The following is a 22,138-nucleotide window of genomic DNA, read 5'->3' on the forward strand; positions in this document are numbered from 1 at the left end:
GACTGCTTGTGTGTTAGCTTCTGTTATAGAGCTACTACTGAGTAGCCTCCTTCTCCTCTGAAGGATTTTTAGTACCAATGCTTTCAGCTTCCCTTCCCCAGTATATGGCCTCTGTCCATCCATATTTTATCCATTTTTAAAAATTAAATTTTATTAGAGTATGGTTGCTTTTCAATGTTAGATTAGTTTCTACTATACAGCAAAGTGAATCAGCTACATTCCCTCCCTTTTGAACTTCCTTCCTGTTTAGCTCACTACAATATATTAAGTAGAGTTCCCTTTGCTATACAGTATATTCTCATTAGTCATCTACTTTATTTGTTGTTGTTGTTTAGTCACTAAGTCATGTTCAACATTTTTGTGACCTTCATGGACTGGAATCTGCCAGGCTCCTCTGTCCATGGGATTTCCCAGGCAGGAATACTGGAGTGATTGCCATTTCCTTCTCCAGGGAATCTTCCCAACCCAGGGATCAAACCTGTGTCTCCTGCATTAGCATGTGGAGTTTTTACCACTGAGCCACCAGAGAAGCCCTAGCTATTTTATAGTAGTATCAGTAGTGTATAAATGTCAACTCCAATCTCCCAATTCTGCCCACTCCCCCATTCACCCTTGACATCCATATATTTGTTCTCTACATCTGTGTTTGACCGATTCATAGGACCTCTGCTAGTTGCATCTGCTGCCACCATGATGGACTTTCACATCACTGAAAGTACATCACTCTCACTGTCTTCTGAACCACAGTATTCATTACCTCTATTATCCATTTATTAGCTGACTGTATTCTGCCTTGGGACATTTCTTGAACTATATTAAACCATTTAGCTCCTCTGGGCAGTTTTTTTAATTGTTCAGGAAATTACTTTTTTCTTCAAACAAACAAGGACAAAAACGGAGCCAGACATCTTTGTAGCACCTAAGAACTTAAGCTTGTGATGTGCAAAGAGTAGATTACCAACTCATGTTTTCAAAGGGATTGATTGCACATTTTTTCCCAGGGTGACAGGGTATCATACAATTAGAAAATGTAAGATATCTTATTCTGCAAGTTTTTTTTACAGGATTAGAACATTTGAATAAAAATTATTTTTAATTTTAAAAAGTCCCTAACTATACTCAAACAACTTTAGTAAAATGTGGACCTAACAAAATACAGATGGACTATACCTCATGGTAAATACCTGTGGAATTAGACACTCAAAAACAGCCCTCAGCCTTGGTGAATCCCTAGAACACCTTACCTGTAAAATAGAAGTAGTCATACCTACATCATCGGGTTGTTGCAACGATTCATGCACATGATATCCATACAATGTTGAGCATCGTGTCAAAGATTTGTAGTTAATAAATATTGCTAACGGTATATAAAAAATGTGAAATTGCAGACAAGATATCCTGTGAAAGTGAAAGTCGCTCAGTTGTGTCCAACTCTTTATGACCCCGTGGACTGTATAGTCCATGGAATTCTCCAGGCCAGAACACTGAAGTGGGTGGCCTTTCCCTTCTCCAGGGAATTGTTCCAACCCAGAGATCGAACCCAGGTCTCCCTCATTGCGGGCAGATTCTTTACCAGTTGAGCCACAAGGGAAGCCCAAGATGCATTGTAACATGATCCATTATTACAGAATCAGCATTGGCTAAATCAATGTCCTGATGATAATTACATGAGACTTTGGAGTTTCAGGGGTAACTTTTGGGATGGCATTTTGCCTGTGAGAAAGTCAGGAATTTTAGAGGTCCAGGGACATAAGGTTATGGACTGAATGTTCATGTCACCCTCCAAATTCATATGCTGAAGCCCTAATTCCCCCATATGATAGTAATTGGAAGTAGGGCCTCTGTGAGATAATTAGGTTATGAGAATGGTGTTCTCATAAATGGAATTAGGTTGTAAAAGAGACAAAGGAGAGATGATCTCTCTGTCATGTGAAGACATAACCAGGAAGCAGCCTCTCACCGGACACTGAATGTGCTAGTGCTAGGACTTGCCGGACTCTAGATTAGCCAAACAAAATAAATGTTGTCTAAGTTACCAGTCTAGGGTATTTGTTAGAGCATCCCAAGCTGACTAAGACAGTGACAGAGTATAAGGAAATGTAGAATTAAACACAAGGTGTGCCGTAACATGATCCGTTATTAAAGGTAGAGCACTAGCCAAGCCAAGATGCCTGCACGTGACCATAAAATTGCCGTCTAACTCCTCATGGTAAAGTATGAATATATCAGTCTTTTAAACCATCCTGCAATATCACTGCTGTTAGAAGGGCTAAGTCATATATCAGTCACCCATTGTGCTTCTTACTGATTTTCTGGCATTTTTTTCTCACTCTCTCTCAGAGCATAACTCCACTTCTGCCACCCTGTGTGAAGGGAAGAGAACGTGTCAGTGCCCTAAACATCACCAATGTTTGTGCCTGACAGGAGAGGAAGAAAGCCTGTCCGATCCAGACCGCTCTGCATTTTCTCGTTAGGCACATGTTGAATTTTTAATGATGCAAATAATTCATAAAAATTTATAAGCAACAATAGTGGATAATGAAATTATCATTCCCCCTCCACTTAAAGTGATGAAATTAATGACCACAATTCTATAAATTTTCTTGGATGATTGATGAAGGGAATAAACCTGATTTTGTTGTGCTTGTGATGAACTGCCAGAGCCTAAGCTACAGATTAGAGGGAGAGGGGATGTTTGCAGGCAGCGGAAAAAGGTATGCGGACTTCTGTAGGGGGATGATGTTCGAACTTAATTGCAAAGCTGTGTGGTATTGATTCTGCTCCCCTCCTTCATGGGCAGGGGGTGAAGCTGTGTGACAGTATATATTCAAGAGGTCATGAACTGTCTTATCATTTATATAAATCTGGAAACTGTGAGGGGAGGGTTTAAACACTTAGATACTGGGAATCCTGATTTTAAACAAATTTACTTACCACATTTTACTCAGACAGTGTCTTCAGAGAGAGAGAGAGAAAAAAAAGGAGGGAGAAAAGAAGGAGGTTAGGGAAAAGGGAGGGAGTAAAGAGAGGGGGGATATCAAACCAGACTCATTCATTTACTCAGTGAGGATTTTCAGGATACTGGGTACCAGGGATTAACTGGAGACCAAGAACTTAGGTCCCTCCCTTCTGCCGTGATCCCCCGCCTCATTCTCCCTTCACTTCACTAGAGGAGGGGGACAAAGAAGGACATGGGCAGCTTGATGGCAGATCCCTCCTCTCTGGTCTCAGCTCAAGCACCATCTCTTCAGTCTTTCCCCTGATTATCCAACCTAATGTAGCCCTGCCCCTGGTATTCTCCATATTATGATCCTATTTTGCTATCTTCACAGCATCTGTCCTTCCCAGAAATCATCACACTTACTTATCTGGTTATTATCTGTCTGGTCCAAACGATAAAACCTTCTTCGTGAGTGCGGGGACCTTCTCTGTCTTATTCACTGACTCTTGCCCCAAACCTAGAACAGTGCCTGGCACATATGGTGATCAACATAGAGTGTTTGGTGAATTTGTGAATGAAAGAACAGATGAGCAACAACAACAAAAACCCAACAACAAATGAGGAATATTGAAGCAAAATCAATAAGCCTGCTGTCATTCACTGGAAAACTCAGAGAGAGTAGCAAGGGCAGCTGTCCAGTCAGTTACCTTTTGTCCCTAATTCTGTGTTATGGCTCCTGCCCCTCATCTTGCAAGTCCAGGGCAGAAGTCATCTGCCTGGCACCCAGTGATTCATCTCCATTGTAGACAATGGCAGTTAGGTCCCGTATCTATCATTGAATTGATTTGGATTAAAGTACATGGAGTCAGAGGGCTCAGAAACCTAGCGGAACCCTGGACCTGACATAGAAAGTCTGTCAGGGGATGGGTAGGGAAGAGGCAGGTGGATCACTCTAGGAAAGTCTTTGCAGTTGGTCAGCTAAAGGGGGGATTCTTAGTGAGCTCCTCTACACACTAGAGAAACTCTCAAAGTACAGCTCCAGTGTTATCACTATGCCTATTATGATTTATTCAGTGTTTTATGTGTTACAGACACTGTGTCAAATAGTTTATGTGTTTTATTTCATGGAATCTCATAGCAGTCTATGAACGGAAAGTCTAATGAGTTTTCAGATAAGGAAGCTGAAGCCCAAAGATTTTAAGTAGCTTCCCCTGGTTACCCAGCATAGAACAGATTTCTAGCTGGCCTAGCATAATTGGAATATTCTATTGATAACCAGAGATCAAATTACCAATATCCACTGGATCATCGAAAAAGCAAGAGAGTTCCAGAAAAACATCTATTTCTGCTTTATTGACTATACCAAAGCCTTTGACTGTGTGGATCACAATAAGCTGTGGAAAATTCTGAAAGAGATGGGAATACCAGACCATCTGACCTGTTTCTTGAGAAACCTGTATGCAGGTCAGGAAGCAACAGTTAGAACTGGACATGGAACAACAGACTGGTTCCAAATAGGAAAAGGAGTACGTCAAAGCTGTATATTGTCACCCTGCTTATTTAACTTCTATGCAGAGTACATCATGAGAAACGCTGGGCTGGAAGAAACACAAGCTGGAATCAAGATTGCCCGGAGAAATATCAATAACCTCAGATATGCGGATGACACCACCCTTATGGCAGAAAGTGAAGAAGAACTAAAGAGCCTCTTGATGAAGGTGAAAGAGGAGAGTGAAAAAGTTGGCTTAAAGCTCAACGTTCAGAAAACTAAGATCATGGCATCTGGTCCCATCACTTCATGAGAAATAGATGGGGAAACAGTGGAAACAGTGTTAGACTTTATTTTTTGGGGCTCCAAAATCACTGCTGATGGTGATTGCAGCCATGAAATTAAAAGACGCTTACTCCTTGGAAGGAAGGTTATGGCCAACCTAGATAGCATATTTAAAAGCAGAGACGTTACTTTGCCAACAAAAGTCCGTCTAGTCAAGGCTATGGTTTTTCCGGTGGTCATGTATGGATGTGAGAGTTGGACGGTGAAGAAAGCTGAGTGCCGAAGAATGGATGCTTTTGAACTGTGGTGTTGGAGAAGACTCTTGAGAGTCCCTTGGACTGCAAGGAGATCCAATCAATCCATCCTAAAAGAGATCAATCCTGGGTGTTCATTGGAAGGTCTGATGTTGAAGCTGAAACTCCAATACTTTGGCCACCTCATGCGAAGAGTTGACTCATTGGAAAAGACCCTAATGCTGGGTAGGATTGGGGGCAGAAGGAGAAGGGGACGACAGAGGATGAGATGGTTGGATGGCATCACCGACTCGATGGACATGGGTTTGGGTAGACTCCGGGAGTTGGTGATGGACAGAGAGGCCTGGCGTGCTGCAATTCATGGGGTCGCAAAGAGTCGGACACAACTGAGCGACTGAACTGAACTGATTGATAATGAAAGTTATTCTGAAATCAGAACTCATCAATAGCACTATTTCAGAATCAATTCTTTATTCAACAGACATTTGTGAAGTATCTAAAATGTGTAGGTCACTAGTCTTGATTAGATACGGCAGAACAAAGCTGACAAAAGCTACTTTCCTTCACAGGGTATGGCCTTTAGTGGGGGCAGATGAGCAATAAACAGACAAAAGTGAAATATATGTCAGGTGGCAATAAGTGCTGAGGATAAAAATGGAGAAGGGAAGGAGAATAAGGAGCCTGGGGATGTTCTTTTTTAGACAGGGTGGTCAAGGAAGTCTTCACTGATAAAGTGACTTTGGGCAGAGCCTAGAAGAAACCAAGAGAGTAATTCATTCAGGATATGGGGAGTAGAAGTGTTTCAGACATAGGGAACAGCATGTGCAAAGATGCTAGGTGGAAGTGTGCATGGCGTTTTCAAAGAACAGCAAAGAGACTGTGCTGGCTGGAGCTGAGTGAAAGTGAAAGTTGCAAGATTAGAGGCAATGCAAGTCCAACTCCTGTAGGGCCTTGGAGGCCATAGTGAAGACTTTGTCAGTTATGGAGAAGCACTGGAATGTTTTGAGCAGAGGAATGATGAGAGCTGACTTGCATTTTAAAAATCACTATGGCAAGATGCAGATATAGAGAACAAACATGGATACCAGGGGGGGCAGGGTGGGACGAACTGGGAGATCGGGATTGACATATATACACCACTATGTATAAAGTAAATCACTGATGAGAGCCTGCTGTAGAGCTAGGGAACTCTACTCAGTGCTCTGTGGTGACCTAAATGGGAAGGAAATCTTACAAAGAGGGGTTATGTGTACACACAGAGCTGATTCACTTAGCTGTACAGTAGAAACTAACACAACATCATAAAGCCACTGTACTCCCATAAAAATTAATTAAAAGAAAATAGATCACTATGCCTTTTGGGGGGGTTGGAGAATATAGGGGTTGAAGAAAAACAAATTAGAAGGCAGGGTACTAAGTCACAGAGGAGATGACGGTGCCTTGGGCTAGGGTTGGATGAGTGGAATGGTGAAAAGTGGTCAGATTCTGCCTACACTTTGAAGATGGGACCAGTAGATCTGCTGGAGTCACAGATGACTCCAAGCTTTTGGCCAGAGCAACTGGAAGGATGGATTTGCCCATTGCTGACCCGAGGAAGACTTCAGGGGAGCTAATATGAATTGGAATGAGTAAGATTAGGAGTTGAGTGTTGAACATATTAAGTTGGGGGTGCCTATGAGACATTATTAGTGTGGTCGGTGTAGACCAGGATTTCTCAGCCTCGGCACTGCTGACATTTTGAGCTGGATAATTCTTTGTTGTTAAGGTTTCTCTTGTGCACTGCAGAATGTTTAGCAGCACCCCTGGCCTCTACCCCCTAGATGCCAGAAGCAGTACATGCACCCACCACTTCATGACAACCCAGAATGTCTCTAGTCATTGCCAAATGTGTCCTGGCGGCTCAAAACCATCCCCACAAGAACCACTGATAACAGAGAAAACGTCCATAGACTGAAGCCTGGCTGTGCTAAGGTCTGGAGAGAGATGAAAAAAGCAGCAACGGGGACCAAGGAAGCATGGCCCGTGAGGCAGGGAGAGAGCCACGAGAGGAAACTCATGCTTCACTTGCTATTTGAGCGAATCTAGGTAGTTATCTTGGTTAAAAAAATTTGCAAACAAGTCCATCATGGTATAGGTATAGAGAAGTTTATGGTACGTAAATGCTGGCTGTTCCTGACAACCCAGGTGTGCCAAAGGAAGGTTTAATCATGGCCTTCTTCAAGAAAACCTCCAAGTTCAACACATGCATTTCTAAAGGGTCCTTTAAACCCCTGCCACCTCCAGGAGCCCACAGTTAATAATAGTGGCTAACTTAGTTCAGCCAAGCATGTGTTCACCATGCTGGTGCTTTACCTGGATGATATGGTTTATTCTTTATAACAACCCTATGCGATAGGTATTTTGTTTATCCTCAGTTTGCAGATGAGGAATCAGAGGCTCCAAAAGGTAGTGTATCTTGCCCATGATGACACAGCTTCTAGCAGATGGAGCCAAGTTCAAAACCAGAACATCTGACCATTAGAACACATTTCTAGCCACAGCACCTTTAGGTTTCCTCACTGGCTGCACCTACATTTTCGACACTCTCTTTTCCAATACATTGAGCCTCAGTGTGGTGGAAACCTGACAAAGCGAAACAGAGCCCCTACCAAGTGGCCAGTGGGGGACATGGAGAAGGGTCCTGAGCTGACGGGCTCCAGGTGGGTTTCACTGCAAGGCTGGTGTCCGTCTGTACACAAGGCAGAAGAGGACGCAGGAAGAAAGGACTCAGTTATGCTCGTGTGACAAAAATAGACTCCATTATAAAAAGATAAGTAACATTTGTGAAGCCTTCTGAAGCACTGAAATTTGTTATGACCTTCATCGATCCAGAGGACTAAAGAAGGAGGTTGTGTTACTGTCAAATCCCAGAGCCAGTGAGAAAACTTAGTCCAGAGGCAAGTGGTTGACTCTTGCTTTGAGCATCTCAGGTACACCTGGCCGAGTTCCCTGCTTTTTGTTTATGTCTCCCATGGCACTAAGATGGAGAAGGCAATGGCACCCTCCTCCAGTACTCTTGCCTGGAAAATCCCACGGACAGAGGAGCCTGGTAGGCTGCAGTCCATGGGGTCGCTAAGAGTCGGACACGACTGAAGCGACTTAGCAGCAGCAGCAGCATGGCACTAAGACAAGAGAGCACGTGGGCCTTGCAGGTAGGAAGAAATAATGACAGTATCTGCCTGCTTACTTTTCCTGGGAAAATAATGTGAAGCTGATTTGTACTGGGAGGATGTGTGCAAGTCAGCATTGAGTGGAGGTTAAAGCTCATCCTGGCTCCTATCAATAGGAGGGACTTCAAATTGATTATTATTGTTATTTTTAAATCATTTTTAATATTTATTTATTTATTTGACTGCACCAGGTCCATCTAAAGATCACATGGAATCTTTAGTTGCGGCATTCAAACTCTTGGTTGAGGCATGTGGAATCTAGTTCCCTGAACGGGTATTGAACCCAGGCCTTCTGCATTGGGAACGTGGAGTCTTAGCCAATGGACTCACCAGGGAAGTCCCCAAATGTATTATTTCAGGGTGAAAAGCAAGTGCCAGTCATGAAATACTAGTTATATCTGGGCCCAAGACAGTCTAGCCAGCAGAGTCATCTTACGTGCTAGACTCCAGGAGGTACAGTGCCTGGGACCCAGATGTTCCTTAAGAGGCTGAGAAATTAGCTAAACCTCAAAAGGAAATATTTTAACTCCAAAATGAAGATAATTACAAAATCAAAAATAATATTGAATTACATGTCTCTTAAATTTACCCTACATCCACTAGTTGATAGCAAGTCAATTCAACTTTTCATTCAGCTTTGTGTGTATTTTTGGCAAGATGATCTAGAGGAGTCCTTTTAGTATGTTTAATATCTGTGTGGGTGGGAGTTCCAAAATTATTGTAGCTGGGCCCTGTGGAGGACCCCTGTGGTCAGCGCAAGGAGAGCCAGGCTTGATTGGAAACATAGGCAGTGTCTTCACCCCACTAAGACAGTGTTGGTACACCTTGGATGGTTGAGTGGTAGTGATATTTCTCTACAAGTGAGTTCAGGAGCAAGTCTCTGGCTTCACTCTGGACCTGTGCCATCGCACTTGGTCTCGAGAGCAATCTTCCCAGTGCTCTAAGACAACACCTCAGTCCTTACTGAAGGGCATTTGGCCAGCTGGCCTATTCAACATTTTCCTCTAAGACTCCTGGCATTCATGACCACTCCCGGTGGTTCCTCACAAATGTGAAACAGAGAGAAAAAAGAACAGATCCACCAGCCAGTCCCTGGGGGAACGAGACAAGCAGGGCTCACAACAGTGTCCTCGGAGATCCCCCTCTGTGGGATGATGGGAACCCAGCCCAGGGAAGCAAAGCCAACAAGAGCTCCCACAGTCCTCTCTATCTATGAAAGGCTGCTGGGAGGTCTCACAGGAAGGGGCTGGCGCTTGGAGGGCAGCCGATGTTCCGAATGGCCATCCCTGAACCCCCAGTGCTGCCTCTGTGTGCCTGCCACAGCTCGAGTGCCCATTCAGACAGAGCCACAAATGTTGGGGGCACTCAAGTATTGCAGAGGTTGGCTTGATGCTCATCGCCTTCCATGTGGGAGGCTTAATCTGGAATGCCTTTGATGTGGTTAAGTCTTCCCCTGGGGTAGCGCTTGACCACAAGTGATGTGAGAGACCTAGGCTACCTGCCTCGGCCTTATGAAGTATCTGACCCTCCTGCTCCCTAGGGGACCTGGTCAGTGCCTGTGGCAGCCTTCAGCACACTCAGGCCTGAGTCCAGTTCTTACACTGTGGAGAGACAGCCTCATTTGACACTGGCAGAAAGAGAGGTGGTTTTATGAGGACATATGAGCTAGGAACTATTTTCAAAGCAACAAGATTTTTTAGATGGGTATTTATTGAGTGACTGCAATAGACTTTTTAATAATATGAAAGGACTATGAGATGTGTGTGAGGTCTCCCATATGTGCTGTCCTAGCTGAGGGCTCCAGACCAATCTGTATAACATAGAATAGAACGAGGATGATGTGATTAAGCACCAGATGAAGGCACTGTATCAGTGAGTTGTTGCTGTGTAACAGACTATCTCAAAACTCAATAGCTAAAAGCACAGTAATTTATTTTGTTTACTCATGTGCATATTGCTTGGGGGTTAGCCAGTTCATACCAAGCTCAGCTGGGTGGCTCTGCTTCAGCTGTGGGTCTGGATGACCTTGACTCCTGTCTCTGGGTTGGGCTCAGTCCTGCTCCAGGTAGAACACTGTGGGATCCAGATGGAAGGTCCAGAGCTACCTGGAGGAAACTACTCACAGTGATGACAGAGGCTCAGGAGAATAAGCCCAACCTTTCAAGCACATTTCCAGCCCCTGCTTCCATCACATCTGCTAATACCTCATTGGCCCAAGAAAGTCACCTGGGAAATTTCAAAGTCAAATTTGGGAATAATATACTCTGCAAGTAGTCACATGGACAAACCCAACATCAGTGGGGCAGGAAAAAAGCTTTTGTCCTGGAGAAGGCAGGAAAGAGTGAATCCCTTTGAATAAGAGTCTGATATACTGCCCCCCACCCCAGGGTCAAGAGAAAGCCAGAGAAGGGTGATAAACAGGATGGGGTAAGAGGAAGTGTTTCAGGCCCTTCTTGAGAAAAGGAAGTCTTAAGAAAGTGACAGTGCATTTTCAGCTCTTAGTCCTGTGCCATAGCTGCCAGAAAAATCAACCCAAATTCAAGTTCCAATTTTATCGTCCCCAGACTGAGAAAACACAAAAGTCGTTGCTCAGATGGTTTTGAAAACACTTGCAAGGTCAGCTCATAACCTGATGTTTGATTCTGCTGCTGGCAGTTGGAGTGCTGTTGTGTATTTCTGAGATGTCCTAAATAATTGTGGAGATCTTATTGATGACTAGACTGGGAAGCATTTTTCTCACCTAATTCTAACAAGGGGATGCTAAGTGCGAAGCATTATTAATGTCCTCATTTTACAGGTAGGAAAATGGAGGCCACAAGACATTCAGTGAGCTCTTTAAAGTCACTCCGGTAGATAGTGGCTCAGCTGGGTGTAGAACCCAGGTTGCTAGACTCTCAGGCCTGCTCTCTTAATCCTGAACTCCATAGATAATTCGAGCTGTCAGTGCTTCTCTCATTTAATTGGGAGACAGGCAGATAGGAAGCCCTATGAGGCAGATACTGTTAATATGCCCATTTTATAGACATGAAAACTGAGATCTGAGAGACAAACTCATTTGCCTGATATAATAAACTGTGAAATGATAGAAATTAAACATCCTGACTTCAAAATTCATCCCCACTGCTCCAGCTTCCTCATTTGTAAATGAGGACCTTGGCCACAGTGATCATCAGGGCCTCAGTCAGCTCAGTCTATTGCTCTGTCTCTCCTAGTTGTTTTTCATCATTTGGTTCAGGTTCTTAGTAGAACCAACTGGAGTGCAAAGGGGTTGGCAATGTGTTTTGTAATTCCCCTGGCCAGGTTTCCTGACAGCATTAGTCTCTCTGACTGTATACCCGTAAATCTTCTGGAAGCTGCAAGTTGTCCTAAGGCAGGTTCAAGTTCTAAGACACAGTCAACTACAGCCCTTCCCAGTTATTATGAGTATCACAGGTTGCAATGCAAATAACCAGCTCAGGTTACCAGAGCAATTATAGGAATAAGCCTAGTGTAGGAAATTAAATAAGGGTTGGTCAGCTGAGTCACAGAGAGAAGAAAGTGAATGAATACATTCTCAGCAGACTCCTGCAAGCATCTTTTTGGTGTCCACCATGCAGTGAACAGTTCACTTTTTCTAATGGTCCTTAGGACCTTAGAGTAAGCAGATAGAGAAAGACATCTAGGTAATAGAGGTGCAGGAGAACCTCAGAATGGAGAGACAGCCATCATTTCAAATGACAGAAACTCACCCCCTTTCGTAATGATAGAGGATATCTTAATCCATGCCACAAACTCCAACCCTGACACTCAAGTCATATGAAGTATTGTCACCTTTGTGATTTAGCCCTTGACATGCCCTCCCAGCCCTGCAAACCCCATGACACCCAACCCCAGGCTCACCCCACCCCACTACACCAGCACTGCATACCACCCTATCCACCCTAATCCCACACCATTCTCTTACTTAACTCCAGCCTTGGGTTTCCCATTTAGATTCTCTTTTTGACCATCTGTATATTTTCTTATGAGTCAGCCTCCAATAAGGAATGCAGTCTCGATTCACACAGCTGGATAGGATCTTGCCAGATCCAGGCTCTAATGGATTTCTGGTTTCTGGTCTGGAATGTAAAGAGCTTGGAAGGCAGAGGTTTTGTTGTCAAAATAATAAAAAGGCTAAACAAACAGAAAATCAGCAACTCTCCTTAGATCCATCAAGGAATTTAAGTCACAGGGTAAACCACTGTCCTCAAATTTAGAGAGACAGAGAGAATCATAGCCTACTGGAGCAAAGTCTGGGAAAAGAAATTGCTCCTGGAGCCACACAGGGTTCCATTTACCCAGTAGTCGCTTTCAACAAAAATGATGAAAAGATACAAAACAGTTCGAAGAGACAAAGCAAGTATCAGAATGAAGCTCAGATATGGTAAGATGTTGAAATTATCAGACTGGGGATTTAAATCAACTATGATTAATATGCTAAGGTCTCTAACGGCAAAAAAAAAAGTAGGTAACATACGAGAACAAAAGGGTAATATAAGCAGAGAGATGAAAACTCTAAGGAATCAAGAGGAAATGCTCAAAATCATATAGGCAGGCTCTTGTCTTTAGGATGAAAAAATATTAGTCTGCCTGCCCTTATTATAGAGATAAGTAAATTGTTTGTCCAAGGTCACATAGCTAATGAGAAAACTAGGATTGATAGGCAGATCTTTGTACTCGATCTCCTCTGGCCTTCATTCACCAGGAATTTATCAAGTGTTCCTTCTGCAGTGGGCAGAGCTAAACACTGGACTGCCACAGTGATGGGCTTGGTCCCCACTCATATAAAGTTTTTGGTAAAGAATTTTCCTGTACTTCCTCTTTCACTTTGCCAAAGAATGTAAGTCCAGGAGAACCTAATGTTGTTCAACTTCTCTTTCAACTTCAATCTCATCTCCATGTGCATATGAGTGTGGATAAAGTCACAATTCATTGAATCCATTCCTTCAGGAAATGCTTATTGGACATGAACCATGTGCCAGGCACTGTACTTGGTGTTAGGGATACAGCCATCCTTAGACGTTGTTGGTACACAGGCACAAACCCTGCTCTTGGGGGAGTTTGCATTCTTGCAGGAGGAGACAGACAAGAAACCAAATAAAGAAGTATGGGTAATTAATTGCTTCTTGGTAAAGTTCTAACTGTCCACTCTATGTAAATATTCCATCCACCCTCTTTCTGGTACTTCTAACCTTTCTTTTCTGAGTGACTGACAGTTCCTTTGACTATGTTGGGGATGCTTTAGAAGGAGAGATTTGAGGGAAGAGTTAAAGCTGAGGTTTGGACACATTGGATTTCTGATTCCTGGAGAGGAACTGTGCCAGTGGAAATATCAGGTAGGCAGACTGAAGCCTCCATCCCTCTGCCTCCTGGACAACCCAATTTCTACAAAGCAGACACCTCATTTGTATAGACAAGAGGGAGTTTAGCTTTAGTCCATTAAAGGCCCCGAGTCACATCCTATCAGTTAGTTTGCATGAAACACATCGTGGTGGTACAATTGATTCACTCGATGTAGAATAGCATGCCGTCTGTCTTGAAAGGCAGGCCAAAAGATTTTAATGTAGTTGTCTCCAGGCAATTAATAACTTTATCCCTCTTAGCAACAGGACCAAGGGACTTCATTCCCTGAAATGACACTTCTCCCTTGTTAAAGCCCACAGTTAATTTTATGACCCGCACCAATCTAACACCCAGCTCGCATGAGCCCTATACCTTGAATAAATGCAAATCCAGTCTCCGGGGCATGAATGATAGCCTTATGCTGAGCATTGCCATGGCAACTAATGACATCATTCCCCCCCTCCCACAACACCAAACTGCACAAAATCCTATTCTCCAAGGGTCCTTATTTGCCTAAAGTGGATGTGTTCTTGGCTTACTCACATACGCATTCGTAAATATCATTCTGTTGTCAGAGGTTTGCAGTGGATGTTTACTGTCATTTTGGGAGGTATATTCCCTTTGTGGCAAATGTTGTTTTTTGTTCATGAGGGGGGTGGGGGAAATTCTAATGAAAATTACTGTGTGTATTTGATTAGCAACATTTGTTGATAACATATGGTCTGAGGAGGCTTCCGCAAATAAGAGGCTTTAAATAGTAAACAGAGATGGGACTGCGACGGAGCAGATGCTCTCTGAGCACACAGTAGAAGGTGGCTTTGCCCGTAGATTCCTCCCTTCCTCCACCCAAGCACATCCCTCTCCCCTAGTCTACCCCATCCCAGATCAAAGCGTTCATTTTCAAAGCAGTAATTCTGTGGAACAGGTTCGGAAAAATAACGTGCTGTGACTTTAAAAGTCATCTCCATCCTTCCCCAAATATGAATTATCTGCTGCTCTTGTTTATTATTTGATATTAATAATGATGTAGTGTGGCTGAATGACTCAGCCAGCTCAAGTGGATCTGAAAGCAGCATTTGGGCACCACGTGTCTGAAACACAGTGACACCCAATCCCCAGGTTTCCTGTACTCCAAGAGCCCTAGCAAGAGCTCTGGGAAGGATTTCGAGCAGCACGTTGAAGCACCATGCGGCGAGCTCTCCTTGTAAGTACGTGTTTACAGTTTATCTTTGTGGATGTGCTCTGGTGAGCATACTCCTAATCTGCTAATGAAGATAAAAACATTTCCATTAGACTGAGCTGGTGATTGAACTGTGTGTGTAGGAGAGGTCAGCAAACGTTTTCAGTACAGAACCAGAAAGTAAATAATTGAAGCTTGTTGGCCATAAGGTCTCTGTCGTAACTACTCACCTCTGCTTTTGAAGTGCAGAAGGCTATTTGTAAATGGATGAGTGTAGCTGTGTCCTAATAAAACTTTATTGTGAGGCGTTGAAATTTGAATTTCATCTAACTTTCATGTGTCCCAAAATATAACGCTTCTTTAGATTATTTTTAGCCACTTGAAAAAGTAAAAACCATTTTTAGTCCATCAGCCATACATAAGCAGGTAGTCAGCCAGACTAGACTTTAGTTTACCAATCCGTGGCCTGTAATCCTAAAATGGAAGGCTTACTTTTTTTGGTGCTTTCCATGTGCTGGGTATTGAGTTGAACATTGTATATGCAAATAGCTTATCTCCTACTTATCCTTCCATCCACTCTAGGATCAACACTGTTCTTATCCCCAGTTACAGATGTGAAAGTCAAGGCTCCAACTCACACATAACAACTGTTGTCATTTCTGGACATGATATCACCCTAAGTGGAATATAACATCTGTAAGGGCAGCAGACATCTCATTAGTCTTTGGATCCACAGAAGCATCTAGCAAAGTGATCTGCACAAGGTAGACATTCAGCCAGTGTTCTCTAAATACAAGAGGGCAAAGTATAGGTCTGAGTCCTCAGCAGTGGAAGTCAGAGCTTCATCCAACACCATGGCACTTATAGTTTATTCAGCTGTTCTTCTCTTTGTTCTCCACCCTCTTGCAAAAGGTGTTTGATTGAGAGTGAACATACATGTCTCAACACACATTCCTTCATATTTGGAGGTGCCACTGTGAGTGATTGCATTTGCGCAGTCTGTGCTTGTGTTGCTTCTGGTTGAAAAGACCAAAAGTAATAACAAATGTTCATTTGGTAACTCGGTGACACTTTCCAACATTATACTGTTGGCACCCACATTGCTTCCAGGCCTTGGCCTCATGAGCTAACCACTCTTGACCTTCAAAGACCTGCTGCTTGCTCATCAGAGTGCTGTCCTTGCTGCTGTGTCTTTTGGGTCCCCTCTTCATGTTCCCAGACACTGTGTACACTTCAGAGTGTTCGTGCTCCAACAACACAGCTGATCCTCAAGGAGATAAAGCCCTCTCTTTGGCTTAAGGGAGGCAGTCACACCCTTGGGTATCTCCTGTGTCTGATATTTTCAAAAATCCCCTGAATCTGGTGACATGACTTTTCTGAATTTGTCACATCTACCTAGTCATTAAACAAATGTTTATTGTGTGTTGGGCCCTGTGTTTGGTACAGTAGATTTTTTTTTTTTAAAGTCATGCTCCTTGCCCCAGGTACTCATCTAGAGAGGGAGCAAGACACACAGATGATTGTCAGACTACACTCTAATACAGCATAGTGAGTCATGGAGAAGCAGTAAAGCTCTGTGGTTTGATGCATGGGCTTTAGGATCAGAAACTCTGAGTTTGAAACACAGTTCTGGGATAGCCTGAAACCCTGGCCCAGTTACTTAACCTCTCCAAATCATCATTTCTCCACTGATCAAATGGCAATAATCACAGGATATGCCTTACAGAACTGTCAGAAGGATTAAATGAGATAATCCATGAAAAGTTCTTAGCCCATAACCTGGCAAAATAAGCACTCAATTGTTGGTGACTACTTTTAGTGCTTTTGTGAGCTGGGTACAGTGTGAGTACAGTAGCAGGTGTGATAAGATCTCGGAAGAGGGCCACCTCACCCACTTGACTTTATATACCCTGTGTTCAGGGAGAACTTAGTTAACCTTCCCCACTGCTGCTTGCCATATATACTATTAACTTCTGGTCTTTTCCAATCAAAGTGGAATTTTATTTCAGTCCTGTGAAACTCTGAGAAGAGATATTCATCTTAATAGCCACAGTCATTGCTCAACAAAGGAAAAGAAATGAGCAGAGAAGAAGGCAACCATGAGAAACAGATTCATTTATCAATGTTTGGCTCCACCAAAAAGACCAGGTTCCACCAGGGACTGATGTGTCTGCAGGTTATGTAGCACTCTGTGAAGCATATTGAGCATGTGAAATAAATTCAGAGTGGTCTCATCCTTTCTGAAACAGAACTCTGCCTTTGAGTTACAGAGGTAGTAGATGTTAACCGGATCCCGACACCAAGGAGTAAGTTGGTGGCATTTGGGAGGAAAGCCGCTTGGCGGCATGGCTAAAAGTTTGGGTGGTGGAGCCAGAATGCATTGGCTCGCTGTAACCTGGGACACATTACTGTCCCTTCTGAGCCTCGGTTTCCTCATCTGTCACTAGTGGGGAGATCATTATAAGCATTTCACAGGATGGCCAAGGGGGCTTAAAAAGATAAAAATACACATATGACCATAGGAATGTGTGACCAGCACATAGTAAGCTCTCAAGAAATATTAGCTGTTTTTGTTATAGTCAGGTCTTTCCATGGTTGGAAAAAGACAAAGAGTGAACATTTCCATGACTTTTTTTCCAGAGGGGAGAGGGAAAGGGAAGGTGCTGATAAGTAAATCTCCTTGGGGCCCCTCCTAATAGGAAGCATTGCCAAAAGGAGCTGCGAGTAGTTTTCACAGAGTCCTGTGACTGTGACGACCTTCCCCCCAGACCACCACCATTGCCTGTCCTCTGACCACGCTAAACAGACTGGGTGGCCTTGGGCTTAGAGCCTGATTCATGAGCTTGTGACCCCTGTGGCTGCACAGGCCTCACATGAAGACCATTTGTTATAATCCATGCTCTTCATTCCTATCTTGAAATTCTTAATCCCTTTATCTTTGACCTTGAGTCAGTTAAGTGGGGTCTTATGGAATAACACGCATGTGTTTGGTGTTTGAACAGAGGAAATACTCAGAGAAAGGAAAACACTGAATTTAGTGTCTTTAAGGGCACTTTTTCCTGCCTTTTGAACAAAGAGCCCACATTTTCATTTTGCGCCAGACCCTGGAAATAACGTAGCTGGTCCCGATTACACTGAGGGCTTTCTCTTTTTTCCTGCTCCACTGGGCCGGGTCGCCATTTTGAAATCTGAGGGATAAGCTAGGAGTCGGTAGCAACCAAGCAACTTGAGGTGAGCCAAGGGTCATGGTAGGAAGCCAGGGGCACAGCTGCAAGCCTGGTAGAAGGGAAAGGAAATCACTGGTCAAAGAGACAGAGTTGTCAGGACAGCCTCCAGCAGCTTGAACTCCATCCAGCTGATGAGGTGTCAGAGACCTTGCCCTGCCCCATGGTCTGAGTCATGTTGAATGCCTCCTGAGCTGAGCAGCCTTCGGTGGCACCAGGGGTCCAGGCAGACTGGGTTTGTGCCCACCAAACAGGCCAGAAAAATCCTTACACACCAGTGTCCAGGACAGTGTCCCAGGGATCCAGTGTGAGGAGTGCCCAGGGACCTGGGATCAAGGCCTCTTTGTGACCGTGAGGAAGTACCTTATTTTAGAACACTCTTGGTTTCCAGAAGGAATCTTCCTTACTTCCTTGACTAAGCATGGTAATTACCCAAAGAAATTCACAGCACAATTAATCATAAATAGTAATGATCACTGCCAAATTGTTAATAATGCTTGTTGTTGACTATCACAACATTAATAGCAGCAAGAGCTATAAATGGGAATTAAGAGATTTGGGTTCCAGCCCAAACTGATCACAGTTCACTGGAATAAAATGGACAAGATCTTAAAGTTCTCAGTTTTCTCATTTTTGAAATGGGCACAGTATGAACTTTTTACCTTGTGTAGTAGGAAGGGTAAAGTCCCTCTTGTTTGCTCAGCAAAGGGTCAAATACTCAGTAAGTGCTTAATACATATGTGTTGAGTGAATAACGCAGAAGATCAGTGAGTGTCACAGTTTCTAGAATACATCTGTGTATCTTTATTTGGGGAAGGAAGGTAGTTAGAGTCCCCCGTCCCAAGCCTGCTGCTATTTACTATTTATAACTACTCTCTGAAATTGTGTTATTTTATCACTAAGAAAACTGAAGCTCAGGAACATTGATTCACCCAAGTCCTACAATTTGTCAGTGACTTAATGGGATTTGAATGAAGAATGTTGGGTTCAAAATCTTACGCCTTGTCGTGTTGCCTTTGCTAGGACAGAGGCTCCTCATCTTAGGAGCTTGGGGGTAACTGCAGTAGCTGATGACCAAAATGAGGTGGTTCCGTCTGTACATCTCACATTTTGCTGTTGCGTTTGAAACCTGTTGCTGCTTGTCCTGTCTCATGCCCTCTTCATGTCCTCTGCCTTTCTCTCTGTGACTGTGGTGTTTCCTCGGTGGTTCTCAAACACTTGGATCCCCATGGAGCTGGACGCCCCCTTGTCTCCATTTGGTGCTCTCTTACTAGCTCTCTAGGTGCCTCATGTTTTTGAGTTAAGTTAGTGAGATTTAGCCTATAGTGTGCAACCATAAGATTAGAAGCCAGAGTTCCATCATTTACAAATGAAGAAATACAAACTGCCAGCAAACATAGAGTAAAATAGACAAGCCTGCTATTTACCACAGAAATGCCCATGAAAACAACAATGACAAAATTGGCCAGAAGAAAAAACGAATAGGGACACCCAGAGGAGGCAAAAAGCCATGTGATTTGCAGTCTCCTTCCCATATGGAAGGAGGGCAGTCACCACCTGTGTGGAAAGCATTTTGGAAATGGATGATCACTTCCAAGCCATGAAAGTCATCATTGATGAGCACAGTTCTCACAACATTGCAGGAGCACTACCCTGTTTGTTGACGAATGAATGAAGAAATGACCTCCCATCTAGCTCCTTGATTCCCAAGGAAATACACATAAATGAAGTTAAAAAGTAATGTCCAACCGAATCTCAGTAATAGAGCAATGGTTAAATAAATTATGATGCATCTATAATATTACAATCATTAAAAATAATGTTCAGTGAGTAATCTATAATATGCAAATTGACCATTACATAGGCAAACTGAGAAACATTTCTGTACAAAATTGTATCTATTCCTATATCCTAATTCTGTAAAAGAATATATATTTGCATAATTTATTTATTCAAAAAATATTTGTTAAGTGTCTTTTGTGTGCTAAGTACTGTGGTAATGCAAGGTAAACAAAATACACAGTCATGCATTTATGGAGCTTACAGAATATGAGAGGATTCATTACCAAACAGTCACCACAGTAAATCAGTCATTACAAATCCAGTGATTCTTAGGACAGAAAATTAAACAGTACGTTCAAGAGAGTTTAACACTGGCACCAAATTGAGACTGGGAGTTCAAGGGACATGTTCTCTGGGAAAACTTTTTAAGCTGAGCCCTGAAGAGTTAGCCAGGTGAGGAGTAGGGTGGAGAGCAGCACTGCCAGCAGAAGGAGCCGTGCAGGCAATAGCCCGGAGGTGGCATGATGAAGAGACCATACCAGGGGTCTGGATGGCCCCTAGTGCAATGGAGCAGGTTCCACGGAAGGGTTTAGGGCAGCAGCTCAGTGGAATCCACTCAGCACTTTAAGAAGACCACACTATTTCAGGTACAGAGTGGATGGAAATGGCTCTGTGAGAATCATGCGAATGAATGAGAAGGTCACATGTCAGGGGCACATCAGGGGCTCATGTGAGCCCAGACTGGCAGATGCCAGGTAAGCCAGGGGCTCCCCGCTCGGGAGATCCACTATGGTTCCCAGAGATTGGTGAGTGGGGAAGGGGGTTTCCCTCATCACATCCTTCCACTTTCATTCCTCTTTAGCAGGGCTAAGCTCCAGCCACTGCTCTAGTCAACATATCTTTGAATGTCAGTGGAAATAGGCCTCCCTCCCTCCCCACTACTAGTGAGGTCTCATTGTAAAGTTGTATGTTAGCTCCGGCCAGAGGAAGCGCCATCCCAAAATCTAGAGCAGCAGTTTCCAAGAACTAGGGATTGATTCATAGGCTACAAGGAAATGTTAGCAGTTACCCTGGAGTAGTTTTGGGGGAAAGCAAGTGCATGGGACAAAGTTCTTACCAACTTGATTTCATGCTAATTCCAAGTGATTCCTTCTAGTGCTCTGTGAAGACCCCTGGCAACTTTCTGAGCATCTGTCTTGCATTTGTCTAACAAGTTAATTAACACTTTTTGTCATTCTGGCAGCTTGGGAGGGAAGGGAAGAGGGATGTGACAGCCTGTGATGATGCCTCAGGTTAACCCTGTGTTCACCCAGCCCAAGAAGAAGGCAGGGCTAAGTTGAGCGTTGTCACAGTGGAGGGCTCCACGATGACCTCTCTGATTCTGTCCACAGCTGGGGCACCCAGGGTGACTTCTCTACGACCCACGCACTGCCTGCTGTGAAGGTGAAGCTGTTCACAGAGAGCACGGGAGTCCTGGCCTTGGAGGACAAGGAGCTGGGACGGGTAAGTGCTCCTTGGAAAAGTGCCAGACACACTTACAGTACATATGTAAAAAAAGATTTAGGATCTAGACTCAGTTGATTATCAGCAGTTTTTTCTACCTTCGTTCCTTTCTGATGGGAGTATTCAACAGTCAGGCAGAATGCAGGACGATTCGTCATTATAGAGGAATAGCTCACTTGTGGCTGCATGATTAGTACCCCTGGGCCCCGCCCATTCAATACCAACAGAGGCCAGCACCGACTGTTTTGTCAACCAAAAAAATGTCCCCCACATTTCTGAAACATCTCAAGGCGTGGTACCAATCCCTGTGAGTACCACTGAGATAATAATTCTTACTTGAATCATTTCTTTTATGAATAATTTCTTCTTTCATCTCAGCTATTGACTGACTCTGCACCAAACAGCTAGTATTTTCAGAACTCTGGTTGGCTTTGTTCCTTGCTGGCTTAAAGTGCTTGCTTCCATGACTCCATAGTGAAATCAGAGCTGTAGCACAATGCACAGAGACTCGTGTGATCTGACCTCTGCCCGCCTCCCCAACCGCCTCATATTCTATCACCTCGCCCCTCATACAGATGCACCAGCATCACTGGCCAGGTTTTAGTCCCTCAAGTACACCCAATTCTTTCTCATCTCAGGAGGCTTCCTCTCTGCCTGGGACCCTCTTCCCACCACCCAACCCTCCCAGAGGCTGCTTGCTTCTCTAATAAATGCTACCTCCTCCTCAGAGGGCCCTTTGTGGACTGCCCATCCTCCTTCCTTTACCCCCTCAGTTCCTTCCCTGTTCACATCCTCCAGAATTTATCACTGAGAGAATTGACAGAAAATTTTGCTTCTATCTCCCCCACTGAACTGTAAAACTTCCAAGGAGACAGAAAGCAATTTTGTCCTTTTTAAAAAAATTAGAGTG

At 43.7% G+C, this 22,138-nt stretch overlaps 1 protein-coding gene across 26 annotated transcripts in view; it reads left to right on the plus strand.

Annotated features, from left to right (window-relative positions):
- CADPS (calcium dependent secretion activator) overlaps positions 1-22,138 on the plus strand; it is an 807,294-nt gene that overhangs the window by 593,132 nt on the left and 192,024 nt on the right. For all 26 annotated transcript variants that reach the window (XM_081524519.1, XM_081524520.1, XM_081524495.1 and 23 more), the window contains one exon: positions 21,117-21,228. In XM_081524519.1, coding sequence (XP_081380645.1) covers positions 21,117-21,228 — 112 coding nt within the window. The remainder of the gene's footprint in view (positions 1-21,116; positions 21,229-22,138) is intronic.

Source organism: Giraffa tippelskirchi, chromosome 9, assembly GCF_054371585.1.
Source record: "Giraffa tippelskirchi isolate mGirTip1 chromosome 9, T2T-mGirTip1v1.2.pri, whole genome shotgun sequence".
Taxonomy (NCBI): Eukaryota; Metazoa; Chordata; class Mammalia; order Artiodactyla; family Giraffidae; genus Giraffa; species Giraffa tippelskirchi.